The following is a 16,501-nucleotide window of genomic DNA, read 5'->3' on the forward strand; positions in this document are numbered from 1 at the left end:
AGCTGTTGACGAACAGCAGCAACCAGACCATATTTGCAGTTGAACAATCACAGATTTTTTTTTTTTTAGCCATGTGGCCATCAACCATGAATGCATATACTTTCAAAGTCTTGTTTTTCTTTTATGTGTAAGTTTCCGGGATGGAACAGATGCCTTTATTTGGAGAAACCAATCTTTGGAAATAATTGGTTCTCTCTTTGCTTATCCTCTAGGTGATCTTCCACAGATGAAATTAGATGAGGAAAAGAATCATGAAACATTAGCTTGTGGTTATTTCTTTATTTTTTTCCACTGCAAAATGTTTAGGGACCTGCAGCTTACGTCCACATACTTTGGTATTGTTGACTGATCATAATTTAGCACAGCAGTGACTCTCAGAAAAGATTTTGTGATTGCACTAGGTCATTTTTGAATAGTGACATAGTGCTTTAATGCTTTAAATGATAATATTAAAATAGGTATTGCGTTCCTTCTGCTCTCAATTGATTATCTCTTCTTTCATCCTGGTGAGTTAGGTATAATCATCCTGTTGTAGAGATTTACATCTAAAGCTTGGAAAGGTTAAGTGACTTGTTTCAAGGTCAAATAGCTCATAAGTGTTAAGACCTGAGATTCCAGTCCATCTGTATGGAGTGGGCATCTAAGTGGTCATTGTAGGTAAGGAACAGTCATTTTGGGAGATTTTATTTTATTGAAGATTATATCTATAGCAGAGGATAAATTTTGGAGCTTCCTACTATTTTCAGTTGTCTGGTTTGTTAACTTATTGATCATCCTATGTTGTCACCTTGACTAAAAATAATTCATAGATTGGTCACCTGCCTTCTGTTTAATTTTTTAATCTTTTATATCTGAAGTATTTTAAAATGATGCTTTATGACAATAAGAGGAAGAAGCTGGAAGAAAGACAAGGTAGTATAAGTTATCTTTTATTCCTTTGTTCTCTCAGCCAGTATTGAGTGAACTCCTTCTATGAGTCAGGCACTGGGCTTGAAGACTGTTGATTAAACCTGGCCCCTCTCATGGCCGTTACAACAAAATGCATATATTGCATCAAGGTAAGATCTGAAGACAGAAGGAAAATAAGATGGGATCCCTTTCCAGAGCAGGAAACCCACTTGGTAAACTCAACTGGGGGATAAGTCTGCACGTAACAACCTTAAAGGTTGGATGGACTTAAAGCTACTTGCAGCCCTTAATCGTGGTTTCCCAGTGCTTCCTCTGGGAGGAAGGGCTGGCTTCTCAGCTGTGGATGCCCTGCGTGATTTCCATAGCAGCCTGTGTTTGTACAGTATTGATGGGAATGGGCTCGTATGAACAGTATCTGGAAGATAAAGGTTGCCCAGCCTGATACAGACCATAAATGCTGTTACAATTTAAAGAAGAAAGAATGATCGTAGGCCTTGAGAGTGGTCACGGAAATGTCTGTGATGGTCATTGGGTGTGAATTGGACCTTTATAGCATTTCATTAGGTGGGATTCATTTCTTTCATTGTCTTTAGGTGCCAAGTACAGTTTTAAGTTTGGAAGATAGAGTAATGAGCAAAACAGACAAGACCCCTGCTCTAATAGACCTTACAGTTGAGGAGTAGGAGGCATACAATAGAAACAGTTGTAAGATTATTCACCATAGTGTTAAATGCAATGAAGACAATTAAACCAATGTTGGAGAGAATGGTGGGGGTTGCTGCTGGTAGTGGAGAGACTTTACTTTGGACAGGAGGGAAACCGTCTCTGAGGTTACACTTGAGGGAAACCTGAGTTGAGAAGAAGCTAGTCATCCACTAGTCTGGAGGAGTTAATGGACAAATCCATAAAGATGAGATGTTGCATTCTGTGGGAGTTTATCCACTGAAGAGCTGCACCCTCTAAGGGGATGGATGGAGCAGAGGCTGAAAAGGTGCAGATTAGTGCCAAATCATGGTGGGTCTTGAATGTCAGAATGAGGCAAGAAGAAGGACTATATGTTTCTATGCATATATCAGGGGGTGAATAGTTAGAAGAGAGAAGGAGACTCAGGATGAGTATATGTCATAGAAGCTTAAGGAATCTTGTGCAGTTGGAGTCTTGAAATTTAGTTCATGTGACCTCTGATGAGGGACACCCCAATAACAGTGTCCCAACCACTTCCTGTTAGAAGTTGAATGTAGTCCTAAGTGAGGCTGTTTCAAACCAGGGGGATACAGAATTGTCCTACAAATGAGACTGTGAAGGCCTTGACAGGTGTAGGCTACAGCCCAGTACTAGGGGCTGTGCTTACTGAGATAAAGTGTTTTCTAAGTCGGTTATAATATCGTGGGTTCCTTTTGTGGAACAGAAAACTAATTGTATTTTTATTAAAGTAAAGGGACGGTCTTTATGTTACAAGATGTTTTTGTGAAAAGGAAACAGAAAAATTAAGAGTTGATTCACTTCAGACTGATAAAAAGAGGTGTGTTAAATCCTCATTTTTGAAATAGCTGTGTCTTATTTACTAAGGGAAAAAATGCCCCAAGTGTTGATGTAATTCTAAAGAGAAATGTGTTTAGGCAGTGAAGGGATTCCTGGCAGTGATTGAGAAACACAGAAATGGGGAATTGCACTTGATCGCTTTTGAGGTTGAGTCTGATGTGTGTAGTCTTTTACATCCTATTAAAACTTTGAAAGATAAACTGATACAAGAAGGATTTGCCAAGGCCAGCAACTCTTCCTTTTAAAACCTTGGCTCAGTGTACACATTGAAGGGATGGGGGAGTAAGATAAAAGCATTATAAATATGAGGTTAACTGAATTCAAATAGAAGGTTCTCTCAAGTTATTGCATTCCTTAGAAAATAAATACATTGCACATATGGTTAAGATTGATCAAAAAAGTATTCTGTGTGCCAGTGATTACATTCCCATCTGTGATTAAGATTTTCTGTCTGCATCTGGTTTTCACATTATATTTCTGTAACAAGAATCCTTTATACAGCAGAGTTCACTTTCTGTATTTTCTATTAGCTGCAGCTTGAACTACTGCACGGATCGCAGATTTACACATGTGGTTTTCATTACTTCATACCATTGAGAAAAAGTAATATTTGTTTGGGAATGTATGTTTTCCACAATTTCCATGGTAATACAACATGTTGAGCCTTTTTAATAACACTCTTGTAGAACTACAAATTGTTTGAGGCATTCTACTCTTGGTAGAGTTTAGCTTTTAAACTGGTCTCAGTGTATGTTTGCTTCATAATGAGATTTTTGCAGATTTGATGGCTGAGGATTGGAACAAAGCAATATTAAAGATAGAGAAATTTCAGTTGCATGTGATATAGACTTTAGTGTGTAAGTATCACAAATAATCTGAATGTGTATTCTTTAGTACTCATTACCATTACTCATTTTATTGTTATTTTATATCAAAAGATCATTTATTGTGTTGGAGGTATCATTATTTTGAAGTGCCCCCTCTTTTTTTTTTAGGTGAATTATCTTATTGACTGTGATATAATGTTTCATATATAAGAATTGTTGAGTAGGAAGAATCCTCAGGGGTAACTTGAGGTTTACATTGTGTATTACCTGAATGTATATCTGTGTGCCATGTTAACATTTAAGAAAAAACATGTACCCTTGAAATACTTTGTAACACTATCTTCCTGCCAACTTTTCTCCATTCACTTCAGAATACTCTGATTAAAACAGACACATGTGAAGTTAAAAAGTGAAACAATATATTCTATACTGGGAGATCAGTTATAATTGAGAGATTTATCTTATAAAAGTTTATCCACATGGTAGTTTTATGTGCCTCAAAACTGAGACCCACTATACCAGTTTTGATAATAAACCCAGACAGTAGTCTGGTGTTTAGCAGTCATGAGAAGGAGGAAAAAGACTTAGACTCTAGGGGATTTGTATGTACTTGGCTTCCCTCATTTGTTTAATGGAGATTGTTCAATATGGCCCACACAGGTAGAATTTACTGTATCGGGCTCTCCAGTGCTTTTTGTTGAAGTTGTTGAGGCACTAAATATCAGAAATCATACCCGAATCTAAGAAAAGTATCCATTTCCTTCTTTTTCCTAATAGCACTTATTTATCTTCTGTTTACAATATACATATATTTAAATGTTGCCATTAAGAATGAGAAACAACTGATTACATGATAGAAGAGTCATTGTGTATAAAGGGCGTTTGCTTTTTTAAAAAATAATAGAATCTGCTTATTTATGTCCATTAGAGCATGTATATTCACCAATTTCAATTTCTAGGGAATAGTTTGGTCTCTTAAAAAATGGCAGTAATAGCCTTAGTAATATTTTGAGACTGCTTTTATAAATCTGTTCTTTTGCATTTATTGAGTTACTGCTTTATGTGCATATGATTGTGCTAGATTATATCTCATAGATTATTAGAACTAAATAGTAATACTTGTTCTATTCAGAGTAGTGGTGGTACTAGCAGTAGTGGGTGAGTAATAAATAGTGGGCGTTTGGGAATGAATGAATGAACGGTAAGCCTGACGGATCTAGCAGGACAAATGAGAATATCTGGATTGCTTTAGGGAAAAATAAAAAGTAGTAGAAGTTGGTTTATTTGGTGAAACGATTCACTAACAATTGTTGTTTTCAAATTGGTTGGTTGCATAAAGATGATTAGTCACTGCTATCAGTTGTTTCGGAATGATGGCAGTGTGTAAATTTCAGAACAGTGAAACAATGGGGATACCACGTGATTTAACTTGCATGTAAAATTCCAAAAAAATAAAACAAAAAAATGCAGTGTCTAAAAGCATTTTCTAAAGAAACTATAACTGACAGATTAATTTTTAAAAAAATAAAACAGGTAAAATCTAATGTGTTCTTTTAAGGTACTGATGTATGTATGTTTTAGACCCAACTTAAGGAAAGAAGAGTAGTATCTAGCTTTGAGTCAGATGATTGGAGGATTTAGAGCCCTGGAGGGAATCAGAAAATGGGAGTTGTTTTGGATTTTTCTAAGATTTAGAAGGGCTTGTATCTGTTTCTTAAACAAAACTGGCCTAGTATTTTAAGTAGATGGGTGTAATACTTGAGACTGGTTGTGATATATGCGTTTTTTTTCCCTTTGTTGTTGTCAATAGAAAAGATTGATCTCTGGGCTGGTGAACATAATATCTGTCCCAGTCAGAAAAGGAGAGAGGAAATTAGCAGAGCGATTGGTGGAGAATGATATCTGTCAAAAGAAACACTTGGAGAGCACTGAGTTTAGTAATAGGTGACTGCCGGAAAAAGGGGAACTTTGAATATTGTCAAGGTAAGGAACAGACAAATATTTTGACTTTGTGATTTACTTACATGCCAAAAATCAATCTTTTGTTTTTTTTTCCTAATAAATTATTCTTGTAAAGATTTTCCTTTATTTTTCTAGTGCCGGTTGATAAAAAAATTTGTATTACATATTTTAAGAAATTGTCTTTGAAATCTTTGGATGTGGGATTGGCTGTGAGATGCTTGTTTGATAGCAAATGATTAAGTACCAATTTTGTTTTTACCCCTCTTCTTGTTGCTGTGCTTCTCGCCACGTTTTATAATGCATCTGTTATAAGATGTACTTGGAGTTAAAGAGTAAAAACTATGCCATGATTTCTGTGTTTATTGTAACTAGAGATGGTATTTTCTGAAACAGTTTGTTGACTAAAGAGGGAAAAATGCTATTCAATTTATTGTTTCTTCTGTTTGATTTGGATTAAAAAAAAAACTTGTGGGTAAATGTTCTTTTCTAAGCAGAATTTTTTTTAATGTGTCCATAGGCACATTAAAAAAAAAAAAAGTGATATCTAACTTTAGGAAAACTGTAAACAAAATGTAAACCTTTTTCCAGTTGGCAAGTGACTTCTTAAAGTCTGCAACATTTAATAATTAAGGACAGGCCTGTATTATGAATTCCAGAGAGTTGATGCCTCCAGCAGCCAGCTCTGTTTCAGGCTTAGTGGAGTGGAACAGAAGTACAGATGGCTAAAGATAAACCATGCCTAGGAAGGGCTGAGAGGCAATGCAAATGTTCTGTGATACTGGTTGGCACTCCAGTGATTAGGAGGGGGTTTTTGAAGTCCTGTGACTGCCTGCTTGACTATATGGAAAAGAGGGTAGCAAAATATTTACCGTTCATGGCCAGTGTTCTGGAAACACAGATGCCCCCCACCCGCACCCCCAGCACACACATAACATCTACTTTTGCGGTTCCTATGAAGACATACTGGTTTGTTCTTCAAGTTTCCGAGAAGGTATTGGCAAATGAGGGTGTTTTGTTGTTGAAAGTCCAGAGAAAGTGAAATGATTCTCTGTACAATTCTAGGCTCCTTTGAGATAACCTAAGTCATGATTTAATTTCTGTCTGTATTTGTCTTCGTTTCCGCCATCATCCTGTTAGGATGTTCTTCTACCGTAATTAGTGAGAGACATCAATTCAAAAGAGAAGACAAGGAGTTCAGCCTACTGAGTAGCTGAGACATCCATCTCTCACTTCTGCTTCTGTCTTCCTACCAAAGTACTATTGTTACTAAAAATTAATTTTTTGAGAACTCAAATTTTTGTTGATTAGATTTCTTAAGTCCAGAGAGGAGGGAGAGGGTGAGACAAATGGAGGGAGTGGATGGAAACATATACACTAACCTATGTAAATAGAGAGCCAATGGGAATTTGGTCTATGACTCAGGGAGCTCAAACTGGGGCTCTCTAGTAACCTAGAGGGGTGGGAATGGGTGGGTGGTGGGAGGGAGATTCAGGAGGAAAAAAAAAAGCAACAAGATTTCTCAAGTCCAGTGTAGAAAGGAAGGTGTTAATAGCATAAACAAACTGGTAATAATAACAGCAACCCTTGCTTTAGAATTGCTTTCTCTTCATCTTCCATCAGAAGAAAGCACTTTGTTTCACAGAGGATATAATTCTCTGCTTTCTGCCTTATGTATCTGTATGGGGATGCAGTTTAACAGTATGATCAAAATATATAAGGTGCAGATTTCAAATTGGAAAATAAAATTGGATTTTAAAACTTGAGCGTGTATTGCAGGTATGTAGTGTCAGGGTCTTTATCCACCTCCACACCATTCTAACCATGCTCTCTTCCGGTCACGTGGCATATCTCTGTGACCATTGCAGCATGGAAGATTCACATTTAAAGCAAAAATGCATGACAGAGACATATTTTAAAACAAGTTAATGCATTTTGTTTGTTATAATATGCAAATGCCAAGCCTCAGCATCAGGTATCAAAAACACCCTGCTGTTTCTTCTTTCTTGTGTGTGTGAGTATGCATACTTAAAATGATGTGTGTGTCCACTCACAGTATATATATACACATGTATGTACACACACATATATGTGCATATATGTATCTAATTGTGTGTGTTTGCCTATTTGATAACTGTTGGATTTTCTTTATGTTTCATGTGGTATTGAAAAGTTTACTCCTAGTTTTTTCTTTTTTTGTGTGATGGTAGAGGGTGTATATAGATAAATATGGGGTTGAGCCAAGAAGTAGAGAGAAACAGAAATCACGTACTTTAAATTTACAAAAAACGTGGAGTCCATTGGATTCTTGGGGTTGTAATCTGGAAGCAGAAAAAACAAAGAACTAGGAGCTGGTGAACAGTTGGGGCAGTAAGCGGCAGTGGCCTCAGGTGGCGCTAGCGAGTCTGGTCCCTGTGATGAGTTTGAAGCCAGGCGGGGGTCACCAGGAGACAAGCCTGTGCCTTTGGGGAGGCCAGGAGAACAGTGATGCCTTAGGAGCAGTCAGCAGCTTCGGTGGGGGCTCATGTAAAGGCAAAGTGCTTCTGTGTTTCCCCTAGTGTTTTAAAGCATATCCTAAATGTGCATTATGTTCAGTTTTCTACAGCTTGTTATTGTGTGTCTTTGTGAGGACTGGGCAGATTTGGGACAGTCAGGAGTGGTATCCAGCCTGAGGAGCTTGCTCTTATAAGCTGTTAAGGAAGGGCTCCAGTATTTGTCATATAAAAAAATTAACTGGTCATCTAAAAGATGTACGGGCATTAGAATGGAAGCAGTTAGGACACAGGAAACTTGTTGCCAAGTGTTTGTATTTATGCTCGAATCATGGGATGGGATATTTATTAGTACCACTTTTAAGATACTGTATGCGTTTCAAAAGCCACACTTGTGTTTTTAAAAATAAAAACGTTTAATTTAGATGGTGCTGTGTACCTTCAGATATTTGTATCTTTATTAGGAAAAGAAGAGAGTTATTTTCTTAAGCAAAATTGCTGAGGTTTGAGAGCATTTGCATTTATTTCTAGTTTTTCTTGGTCATGTTTGAGAGGTCTGATAGCATTAATGGGCTTTACCCCACATGGAGCTTTGAGCTTATTGGAGCACTACACACTGATCCCAGGTCAGTGTGATGCGTGAAATCAATTTATTTGAATCTCTTTGCCTCTATAGGAATTTGGCAGCGTGCCAGTTGTTTTCATTTAATGTTCTTTGTGTTGAACACAGACAAGCAGGCATGCTTTTGTATTCATCTCTCTTTTGGTCTCTGTCTCTTTCAGCCAATATTTTACTCTATGGATTCTGAGATGAAGAAAGAATATATTATTTATATGATTCTAATCATTACTTAATGTGTGTGTTCTGCTTTCTTATCTTTTAAGGGATTTGTTTTTAACATTCCTGAGTTTTCCTAGTGACTTTCTTTGTAGAGAAGAAACATTTTAGAGTTTTTTAAAAAATTAAGATTTTGGATGAGACATAATAAACCAGACCATAGGTGGTATTTGCTTACCATAATGCTCGTTATCAAAACGGAAAAGAACAGTATTCATTACACCATCCAACCAGTGTTTCATTTGTGAACTGGGTTATCAAAATGACTGACTTCTTGGGGAGCTTTCTGAGGGTAAAGATTCATACTTTAATCAGGTGCAAGCGAAGACACATGATTAGCGGGGTAGTGTTCTTTTTGAATAACACATCTTGCTGAAGATGCCCCCGTTTTTACCTAGATTTGGCTTAGATGAATCTTGACGAAGTTCCTGCCATGAGGGCTTTTTTTTTTTTTTTTTTTTTCTTTTTAAAATTTGGAGGGTCCTGGCAGGGAACAGCACAAAGGTTTCTGCAGCACACAGGGGCTCCGAGCCTGGTGTGGCTGTTTTTGTGGAGAGGATGTGTTTCTGGGTCAGCTTTAGGAAGAGGTGCAGAAGGAAACGGACAGGGAGGAGGAGAGAGCTGCTGTGTTGATGCTCCGGGCGGTTCTCGCGGAAGTCCGTCTGCAGACCCGGGGCGCCGGGGAGCCTCGGGGTCAGGCCCGCCCCCAGCACCCCGCTTCCTCGTTTAATTACCTGAAGAGCCAAACAGCCCGCCGGCGGGTGTGTGAACGCCCGGTATCTCCGCGGCCGCCTGGCGCTCCGACATCCTGAGCGGCCAGCCCTGTCTGTCCGCCAGCGTCAGGCTGGCTCCCGCCCCGGTTCCTTTGCTTTCTGGAGGCATTGTGTGGAAGAGGGTTTGGTCAGGAATTGGAGGTTCCTGCCAGTGCTGTGTCCCTCCTCTCTCTCTCTTTCTGGACCAAGCTGACAGACGTGCTGATTTTGTTGTTGTTGTTGTTGTTTTTAATGAGTTTAAAGATCTGTCTTTTTCATTTTACATTCTGGCCTCGCCATGAAACACATATCTCTGTCAGCAGCCACAGACGTTAACCAGTGCAGGACTGGTCTCAGTTAATGGGTTCTTATTTTCCCAATTCTTGTTCTTTACTGTCCTTCCCATGTTGCCTTTTTGGGTCAGATTCACTGGTAGTTTGGTATGAAACTAGTAATTCAGAGGTTATTTTTACGAGGCCGTTTTGGAATCTTCATCTGTCCATGAGAACAGAATAGTCCATTTTTTAAACAAAGGTGACAGTGAAGATTGGTTTTTTTCCTTTTCCATGCAGTTTACATATGGGGACTTGCACGTTTGCTGTGGGAAGGGCCACACCCTTTGATGTAGCTGGGGATGGTAAGAAATACTAGGTGGACAGAAACGTGTGGCCTATTTGAGAGTCGTATAGGGTGAAGACTCTGAGGAATGCTTGGAGATGGAACCATTTGGGAGATCCCCAGAGTGTAACAAGATGTTATCTTTCCATGAGGAAATCCAGCAGGTTCTTTATCCACAGTGTGGGCTGATGAAATGGGTGTGCTGTTGGGGGGGGGGGGGGGGCGGGGCAAGGTGGTGGTGGTGGGGTTTCCTGCAAAGGGAGGGGAAAGTGTGAATACATGTGTAGTGATTTGCTTTTTCCAACTACTTCACTAGGATTCTGTCATGCAAACTTAAGGGCATTTACCCTTCAGATGCACATACGTGCATCCCATTAATGTTAATAGGAGTTGCAGCAGGTAAAGAGAGCTGTATGTACCTTTGTGTTGTGCAGGAGCCCAGCTCCAGGAAATTGATTCCATTCTTTGCAAAGAATAAAGGCATTGGGACTTTGCAGAGGAGAGTTTCGTAGGAACGATTTTCAAATCTTATTTTTCATATTATATTTATGGAAGCAATGTCAATATTTTATGTGTTTGTCTACCACTCCAGCAAAAAGTATATAATCATTTAAATAATTGGATTAGCCTGGTGCGTCTTGTGATGGAGCTGGCATCACCATGATCTATTATGCACTAGCATAAGTAGCTCTGCCATAAGTGTTATGTGTATCCTCAGGCATTGCATGTTTATTTATGTATCAGCCTGCTGCATTTCTTTCAGAGACTTTCTCTTTCAACATCAGTATAAATATGAGAAAAGAAAACATGTAAATATAATTTAAGCCGCAGTCAACATTCCTGACTGGTGTCCTCCTCCACTGACAAACTTTAGGTTCCCTCTTTCAGGCTTCAGCTTTCTAGAAGTTCTATCTACCTAGAGCTTTCTTATTATGCGAGTAACGTTACTGCCAGTTACAGTATTAGGCCTTAGCAGCAGGGAGTGTATAACGTGAGAAAAACCTGGAGGACTTTGAAAAGTGTCTGGGGAAGAGTTGTGGCTTGCAGGTGGTGGCACCAGGAATTAAAGAGCAAGGTAGTAAGAAAGTGGCGTTGGTGCCTCGTGCTGAGTGTGCCCAGTAAATGTGGAGTGAAAACAGCAAGAAAAAAAGCAGATCCTTGGGAAAAGAGACTGGGAGGAAGTGAATTACTCCAGAAAGGAGAAGGGAAACGCCAAAATTTATTAGTAACCGTGGGCATGTGTTAATTTATCATCAGGAATCAAAATAGGACATTTTGGTATAACAGATAAAAAAAAAGCCACAGTATTCCAAAATTTTAGTAGTCTGGTGCCTGCAATTAAGAGTAATTTTAGTAAAAGTCAGAAGTGAAATTTCCATACAGAGTAAGAATTATTCGGTTGAGTTTTATAGGTTTTAACTACTGTTCGGTGTATTTCAGAATGTACAGAATTACATTCTATTCTGCTGGTTGGTCTTGTGAAGCAGGAGGAGAAGGGGGTTCATGACCACGAAACCCAGTAGGGTCAGAATGAAACAGTAATTTAAAAATTTATATTGTTATAAAAGCATATACACTGTGCTGGGTATTATTTGAACAAATAAAGCAGTTTTGGAATGAAAACTTTAATGGAATCAGTGGTAGTTAAACATCTTTTTTTGTGTAAGTTTGAATTTGTTTATAAAGGTGACAAATTAATATGTACGGATAGATTTTACTAATTTTCAATGTGGAGAGAGAGAAATGGAGAGTTTGTTAGAGAGAAAAGTCCTGTGGCAGGGGGCTGGGGGGAGGGTGGAATATGATGAAAAGATTCTGGGATTTTTTTTTTTTTATTATTATTGCTGTGTATTTGCTCCACCTGGTGGATTTTGTTGAAAGTGTTTTAATCCCTCTTAATGAGAAGACTACCCTGCACACAATTTATAGTAAGACGAATCTTGTTTTATTTTTGTTGCTGTGAAAAATAGTTTAATTGCTACCAAGGTCAAAAACATTTCTATCTTTTGTTCAGCACTTTCATTGTATTGAAAGTAATATTTATTGTTTATTCTGGTTCAAAAATGTAATACATGCTCGCTTTAGAAGATTTGGAAAATAGAGAAAAATTAAAAGAGGCACATAAACGTGATTTATAGTTTCATCACCCAGAACCATTGCATTATTTTGAGAATAGATGTCTTCAGAAGAGGACCACTTTGCATTTACATTTAGTTAAAGATGTGTGGGATGTTAAACACTTACTTTGCCAAAGTGTGATTAATGATGATGATTATATTATTTTTGGACAAATGCTGCCTTTCAAATTCCTAAACTTTAAAAAGAGTGATAAGTGTTTTGTAGGAATTGCATTTGCTGAGCTACATGTCTGCTGAAAGCAAAGGTCGTAGAGATAAAGGTACCTTGTGCATTCGCAGGGCTGTCCATAGGGGTGATGGGTTCTGTGGTCTGTTTGGCTTACACAGATTGCTTTCTTTCGAAAACTTAAGGATTCAGTTGTGCTTTGATCATCTTATTGTTTTCCTTAGGTTATTCTTTTTTTCTTCTTTGGACTCCAAAAGCTCTGTAACAGAAGGTGAAGTTTTGAAAACAGTGTCTCCATATGCAAGGGATTTGGAGACCTTTTTATTGTCTTTAAAATTGTCATTCATAGTCCTCATTAGCATTTATTGTTGCAAGCGTACAAGCAGAAAATGTGAAATTGGTATGTCATGAATAGCCCCACAGAGCTCTGGAGCCCTCCGATTTTGCCTGCAGTGTGGTGTGGGCTGGGCTTCCAGGGAAAGCTGTCCAGATGGCTGCCTGCACAGAGCAGAGCTGCAGGTTTTTGTCTCTGCTGCTGGGAGGAGGGAAAGTTCATTGGAGCATACGCCATCACCCTTGCTTTTAACAAAACTAACTAGCCATTAGTCAGGATGGGGAGCTGGTGACATTGCAACAAAGGTTTTCCATATAGTGTTATAGTCCTTGTCAAATGGTAAGGGATGGGTATAGTTTGAGTGTCTTTTATATTATTTGAGTGATTTTTGTAGGGAAGAGACATACAAGGAAACTAAATGGCAACTTATTGGCAGATTTTACATGTAAGTAGAGTGTGATTGTTTTTATAGGAAAATGCTTTTGTGTGAAGAGGCAGAGTTGATACAGCTAATACACAGCCTTGCGGCTTACTAAGGAAGTGTTTTACTTTAAAGTTTTAAAAATAATTTAACCCTTTGCTGGTGCCTGTGGATTAATCTGCACTTAATGATGCTGGGTTTGGAGCTTGCATTTAAATAATGCAACATGCAGACAATGCAAGTGTTAAAGCTTTTATCATTTCAGAATTATTTTGATAGTAGATATTGAAAATCAAAACTTGTTGGTGAAAAAGAACTTCAGTACATTGCAATATTTTAAAGACTCAGCAGTGTTAGAAACAGTTCACAGTAATTATGAATATAGATTTTATTTATTTGTGGCATGTGATATTTTATCTTAAACAGATTTCATTTTACAGAAATACACATACATGGTCCCTACATACTTAAATGTACTGGTACATGTCTTTTCATTCATATGTAGAGGATATTATATTTCACCCAGAGTTGAGAATCAAAAATAGTGCCTAAAAAATTGTTGGAATGTTATACTAACATTGTATTCTCTATACATTGAAGATGGTAAAAAAAAAAAAAGAAAGAAATTAGACATTGCAGCTTATCAGCTTAGGTCATCGCTATTGTTTAAAAGTATGTTATGATTGGAATCTTCAAATCACAGTTTAGAGCACATTAACTCACTCTAACTGATTGGAGATATAGAAATCAAAGGGTCCTGAGTCCTCTGGTTTAACATGTCACAGGTGAAGGCAAGGGGTCATGACTTCTAGCTCTTGACCTGCCACTTGCCCTGGTAGAGTTGGATTTCTTGACAGACCATACAGCATGTTCTCCATGAGACACTGTTTCGTATGGTACTTTGTCATCTAGTTGCAAAAGATCCAAGCAGTGAAGCTTTGCTGCTGCTGTGATATCTGGCATAATCACCTATTAAGACAAGCTTCCTCTATCCAGCATGTTTTCTTTTACTTGATTCCACCTTATTGCACCACTTAGGCCCTCTTGGACAGCCCCAAATAACCCTTTGACCCCGTGATGTTTATATAACCTTCAAATTCTCAAGCTGGCCATCATGTCTCCTGTTGCTTTCTGTGATTTAGCAAAGTTCTTGCGAGCCCTTCTTTGGGCTGACTGAGGGGAGATACAGGTGTTTGCCAGTCCTTTCCCCCAAAGGAAGTATCTGAGGGAAATAGTGTGAATGTGTCTGGTTGTTTACAGCCAATATGTATATTAAGGAGTTTAAAAGTGGCAGATTTCCTCTTACCTTTATAAAACACTTCACTGAACTTTTTAACTTAATTTTTTTTTTTCTATCCCACTCATCTCTTTCTGGTTGGCTGCATCTGACGTTGTAACCTAACTATATAAACATAAAACCGTTTGTTTTCCTTACAGACAACGTATTATTGGATTTATCTTTGTCAGGAGACAACCTATTAGGGCCTTTATTTAATACAGTTTCAGATGTCTTTCAGTGGCAGAAACAAATTAATGTACATTTTTATTAGGTGTTGTATCTATTTAATTGACTGTCAAAGTGATGAGAAGTTAGGAAATCATCCAAAAGAGAGGTCCATCTTAGCCCAACAGCTCACACATTAGGTAGGTTTGCCCTGTCAGTGGGATGCCTTTAGAAAACACTAATAGCTTCCAGCTGGGTGGAAAATCAAAACCTTTGGGGTCTGACAAAACTAGCAGATTTGAATTTGAAAGCAGAGCTAATGCCTCCATTTTATTTTTTACCACTCGCCCATAAAACATTATTTTCCAATATGTCAGCCTCATTTGGTGGCCAGTGGTCTGAAATTGAAAGTGGAACAAGCAAGCGGAGAGATCTGGACATTAGTGAGTCCGCCCTTTCAAGCTGGTGTGCCACTTTGTGGACGGGTCTCCCTAAGAGCAGGGGGGTCTTAATGACCATTCATCAATGCTCGTTGTCTGATCACTGAGTGCCTTCCCATTCAGTTTATCAAGTCTTGCACATAAAAAGTCAGAATCAGCCTTCTTCAGCTTTGTTAAAGGCAACTAGGAGTAAAATGCTCCATTTGAACCCATTTTGCCCTCGTTTTTTCACTTTGTTAATGCAGCCCTGCTTAAATGAGTGCTTTTATTGGGTCAGTTAGAATATCTGAAACTATTAATTCTCTTGTATTGAATAGCTGGTGGCAGACCAGAGCAGATGGGGTAGGAAGGTATTTGGGTGGGTATATTGCTTTCAATTAGGATCAATGAGATTTCAGCTCCTTTGAATTAACTCACTTAATACCCACTGTGTGAAGTCACAGTGTATCACAACAGCCTGCTCGAAGCAAGTGGAAAGTTGAGAAGACCTGTGGAAAAGCTTTAACTCAAACTCTCCCTTCCCCAGTGTAGAGAGCTTTCATTACCTGCAGACAGTGTCAGAAGATTCTTAGTCCCTGTTGGTAAGTTAGGTTTGAACTAAGGAGAAGTCTCTAAGATAGGGATGGTCTGTTTTGGAAACAAGTGAGAAACACCTTAGAGTAATAAAATGCCGTAACGTCTTTCTAATGAGCTAAATATATTGTCAAAAATTTATGTATTATTTTGGGAGCTAGGCATTCAGTTGTTGACTAAAGTTACTGATTTGGAAGGTGATTTTCTTAGATGGCCCTCTTTAAAATAATTGCCCTGAAAATGCTGTGTTCTTAATTAAAAGACATGCATTAACTAACATGGCTCTTCTAAGGATGATACTTAGCAGTGACGTCTTTTGTTTTGAATATATTTTAATTTTTAAAAATGTGTTTCCTAGTGGCAATTCAAGACAGTGTTTTGCATCAGAGAAAACTTATATAATAGATATTCTTTTTTCCCCACTCACGTATATAAATGGATTCATCATGTTATTGATTATCTATTTTTGTTTTACAATTTGGATTCTAGAGATCTTGGCTCCTTGTACTCTTTCTTTTTTTTTAATTAAAGGGAAAATTATTTCTGTTTAAGTAAGTGTATAGAACTGTATATCCAGGCTTCCCTGTCCAGGGAGGACTGCCAAGTGAGTTTGGTGCTTTGCTTGCCTCCATGGATTAAAGGATAAGAGGAGGAAACTGGTTCCTGGAGAAAATGCTGAACTAGCCTCAGGTGCAGGCACACTCTGTGAGGCCTGTTCTGCAATCAGACTGCTAGGTGAGAATCTCCAGGGATCCAGGTTTTGTTGACGTGGATCAATTTAAAGTGGCAATTACTGTAGTCAGATAACAGCTTAAAAAGCTTTTTTTACACATAGAAAAGATACATAATCACATGGCATATGGAAGTTCAATTTTCTGAGCTGTGGTATAGGGACTTGCAGTGTACTGATATTAAGACCCAGTTTTTAAACCAGATATCATCCAGTTTTCTTCAAGTGTATTGCATTTCTGTCCTGTGATTTTCTGTTTTAGAAGTGATTCACCATGCATATTGATGAAAGTTGGGTTTCCCCACTGTGAAAATGTTC

General features: G+C 38.2%; 1 protein-coding gene across 10 annotated transcripts in view; it reads left to right on the top strand.

The window, feature by feature from the left end:
- Positions 1-16,501, top strand: part of RUNX1T1 (RUNX1 partner transcriptional co-repressor 1) — a 152,805-nt gene that overhangs the window by 20,953 nt on the left and 115,351 nt on the right. Inside the window, exon 2 of one of the 10 annotated variants that reach the window (XM_055546687.1) lies at positions 5,089-5,261. The exons of 1 other annotated variant lie outside the window; for it this stretch is intronic. In XM_055546687.1, coding sequence (XP_055402662.1) covers positions 5,174-5,261 — 88 coding nt within the window. In that variant the 5' untranslated portion in view covers positions 5,089-5,173. Of the gene's footprint in view, positions 1-5,088; positions 5,262-7,727; positions 7,752-12,905; positions 13,021-14,324; positions 14,884-15,248; positions 15,462-15,575; positions 16,189-16,501 lie in introns of those variants that run through there. 8 more of the 10 variants (XM_055546686.1, XM_055546692.1, XM_055546684.1 and 5 more) reach the window with 8 other exon arrangements.

Source organism: Bubalus kerabau, chromosome 14 (genome assembly GCF_029407905.1).
Source record: "Bubalus kerabau isolate K-KA32 ecotype Philippines breed swamp buffalo chromosome 14, PCC_UOA_SB_1v2, whole genome shotgun sequence".
NCBI classification, from domain to species: domain Eukaryota; kingdom Metazoa; phylum Chordata; class Mammalia; order Artiodactyla; family Bovidae; genus Bubalus; species Bubalus kerabau.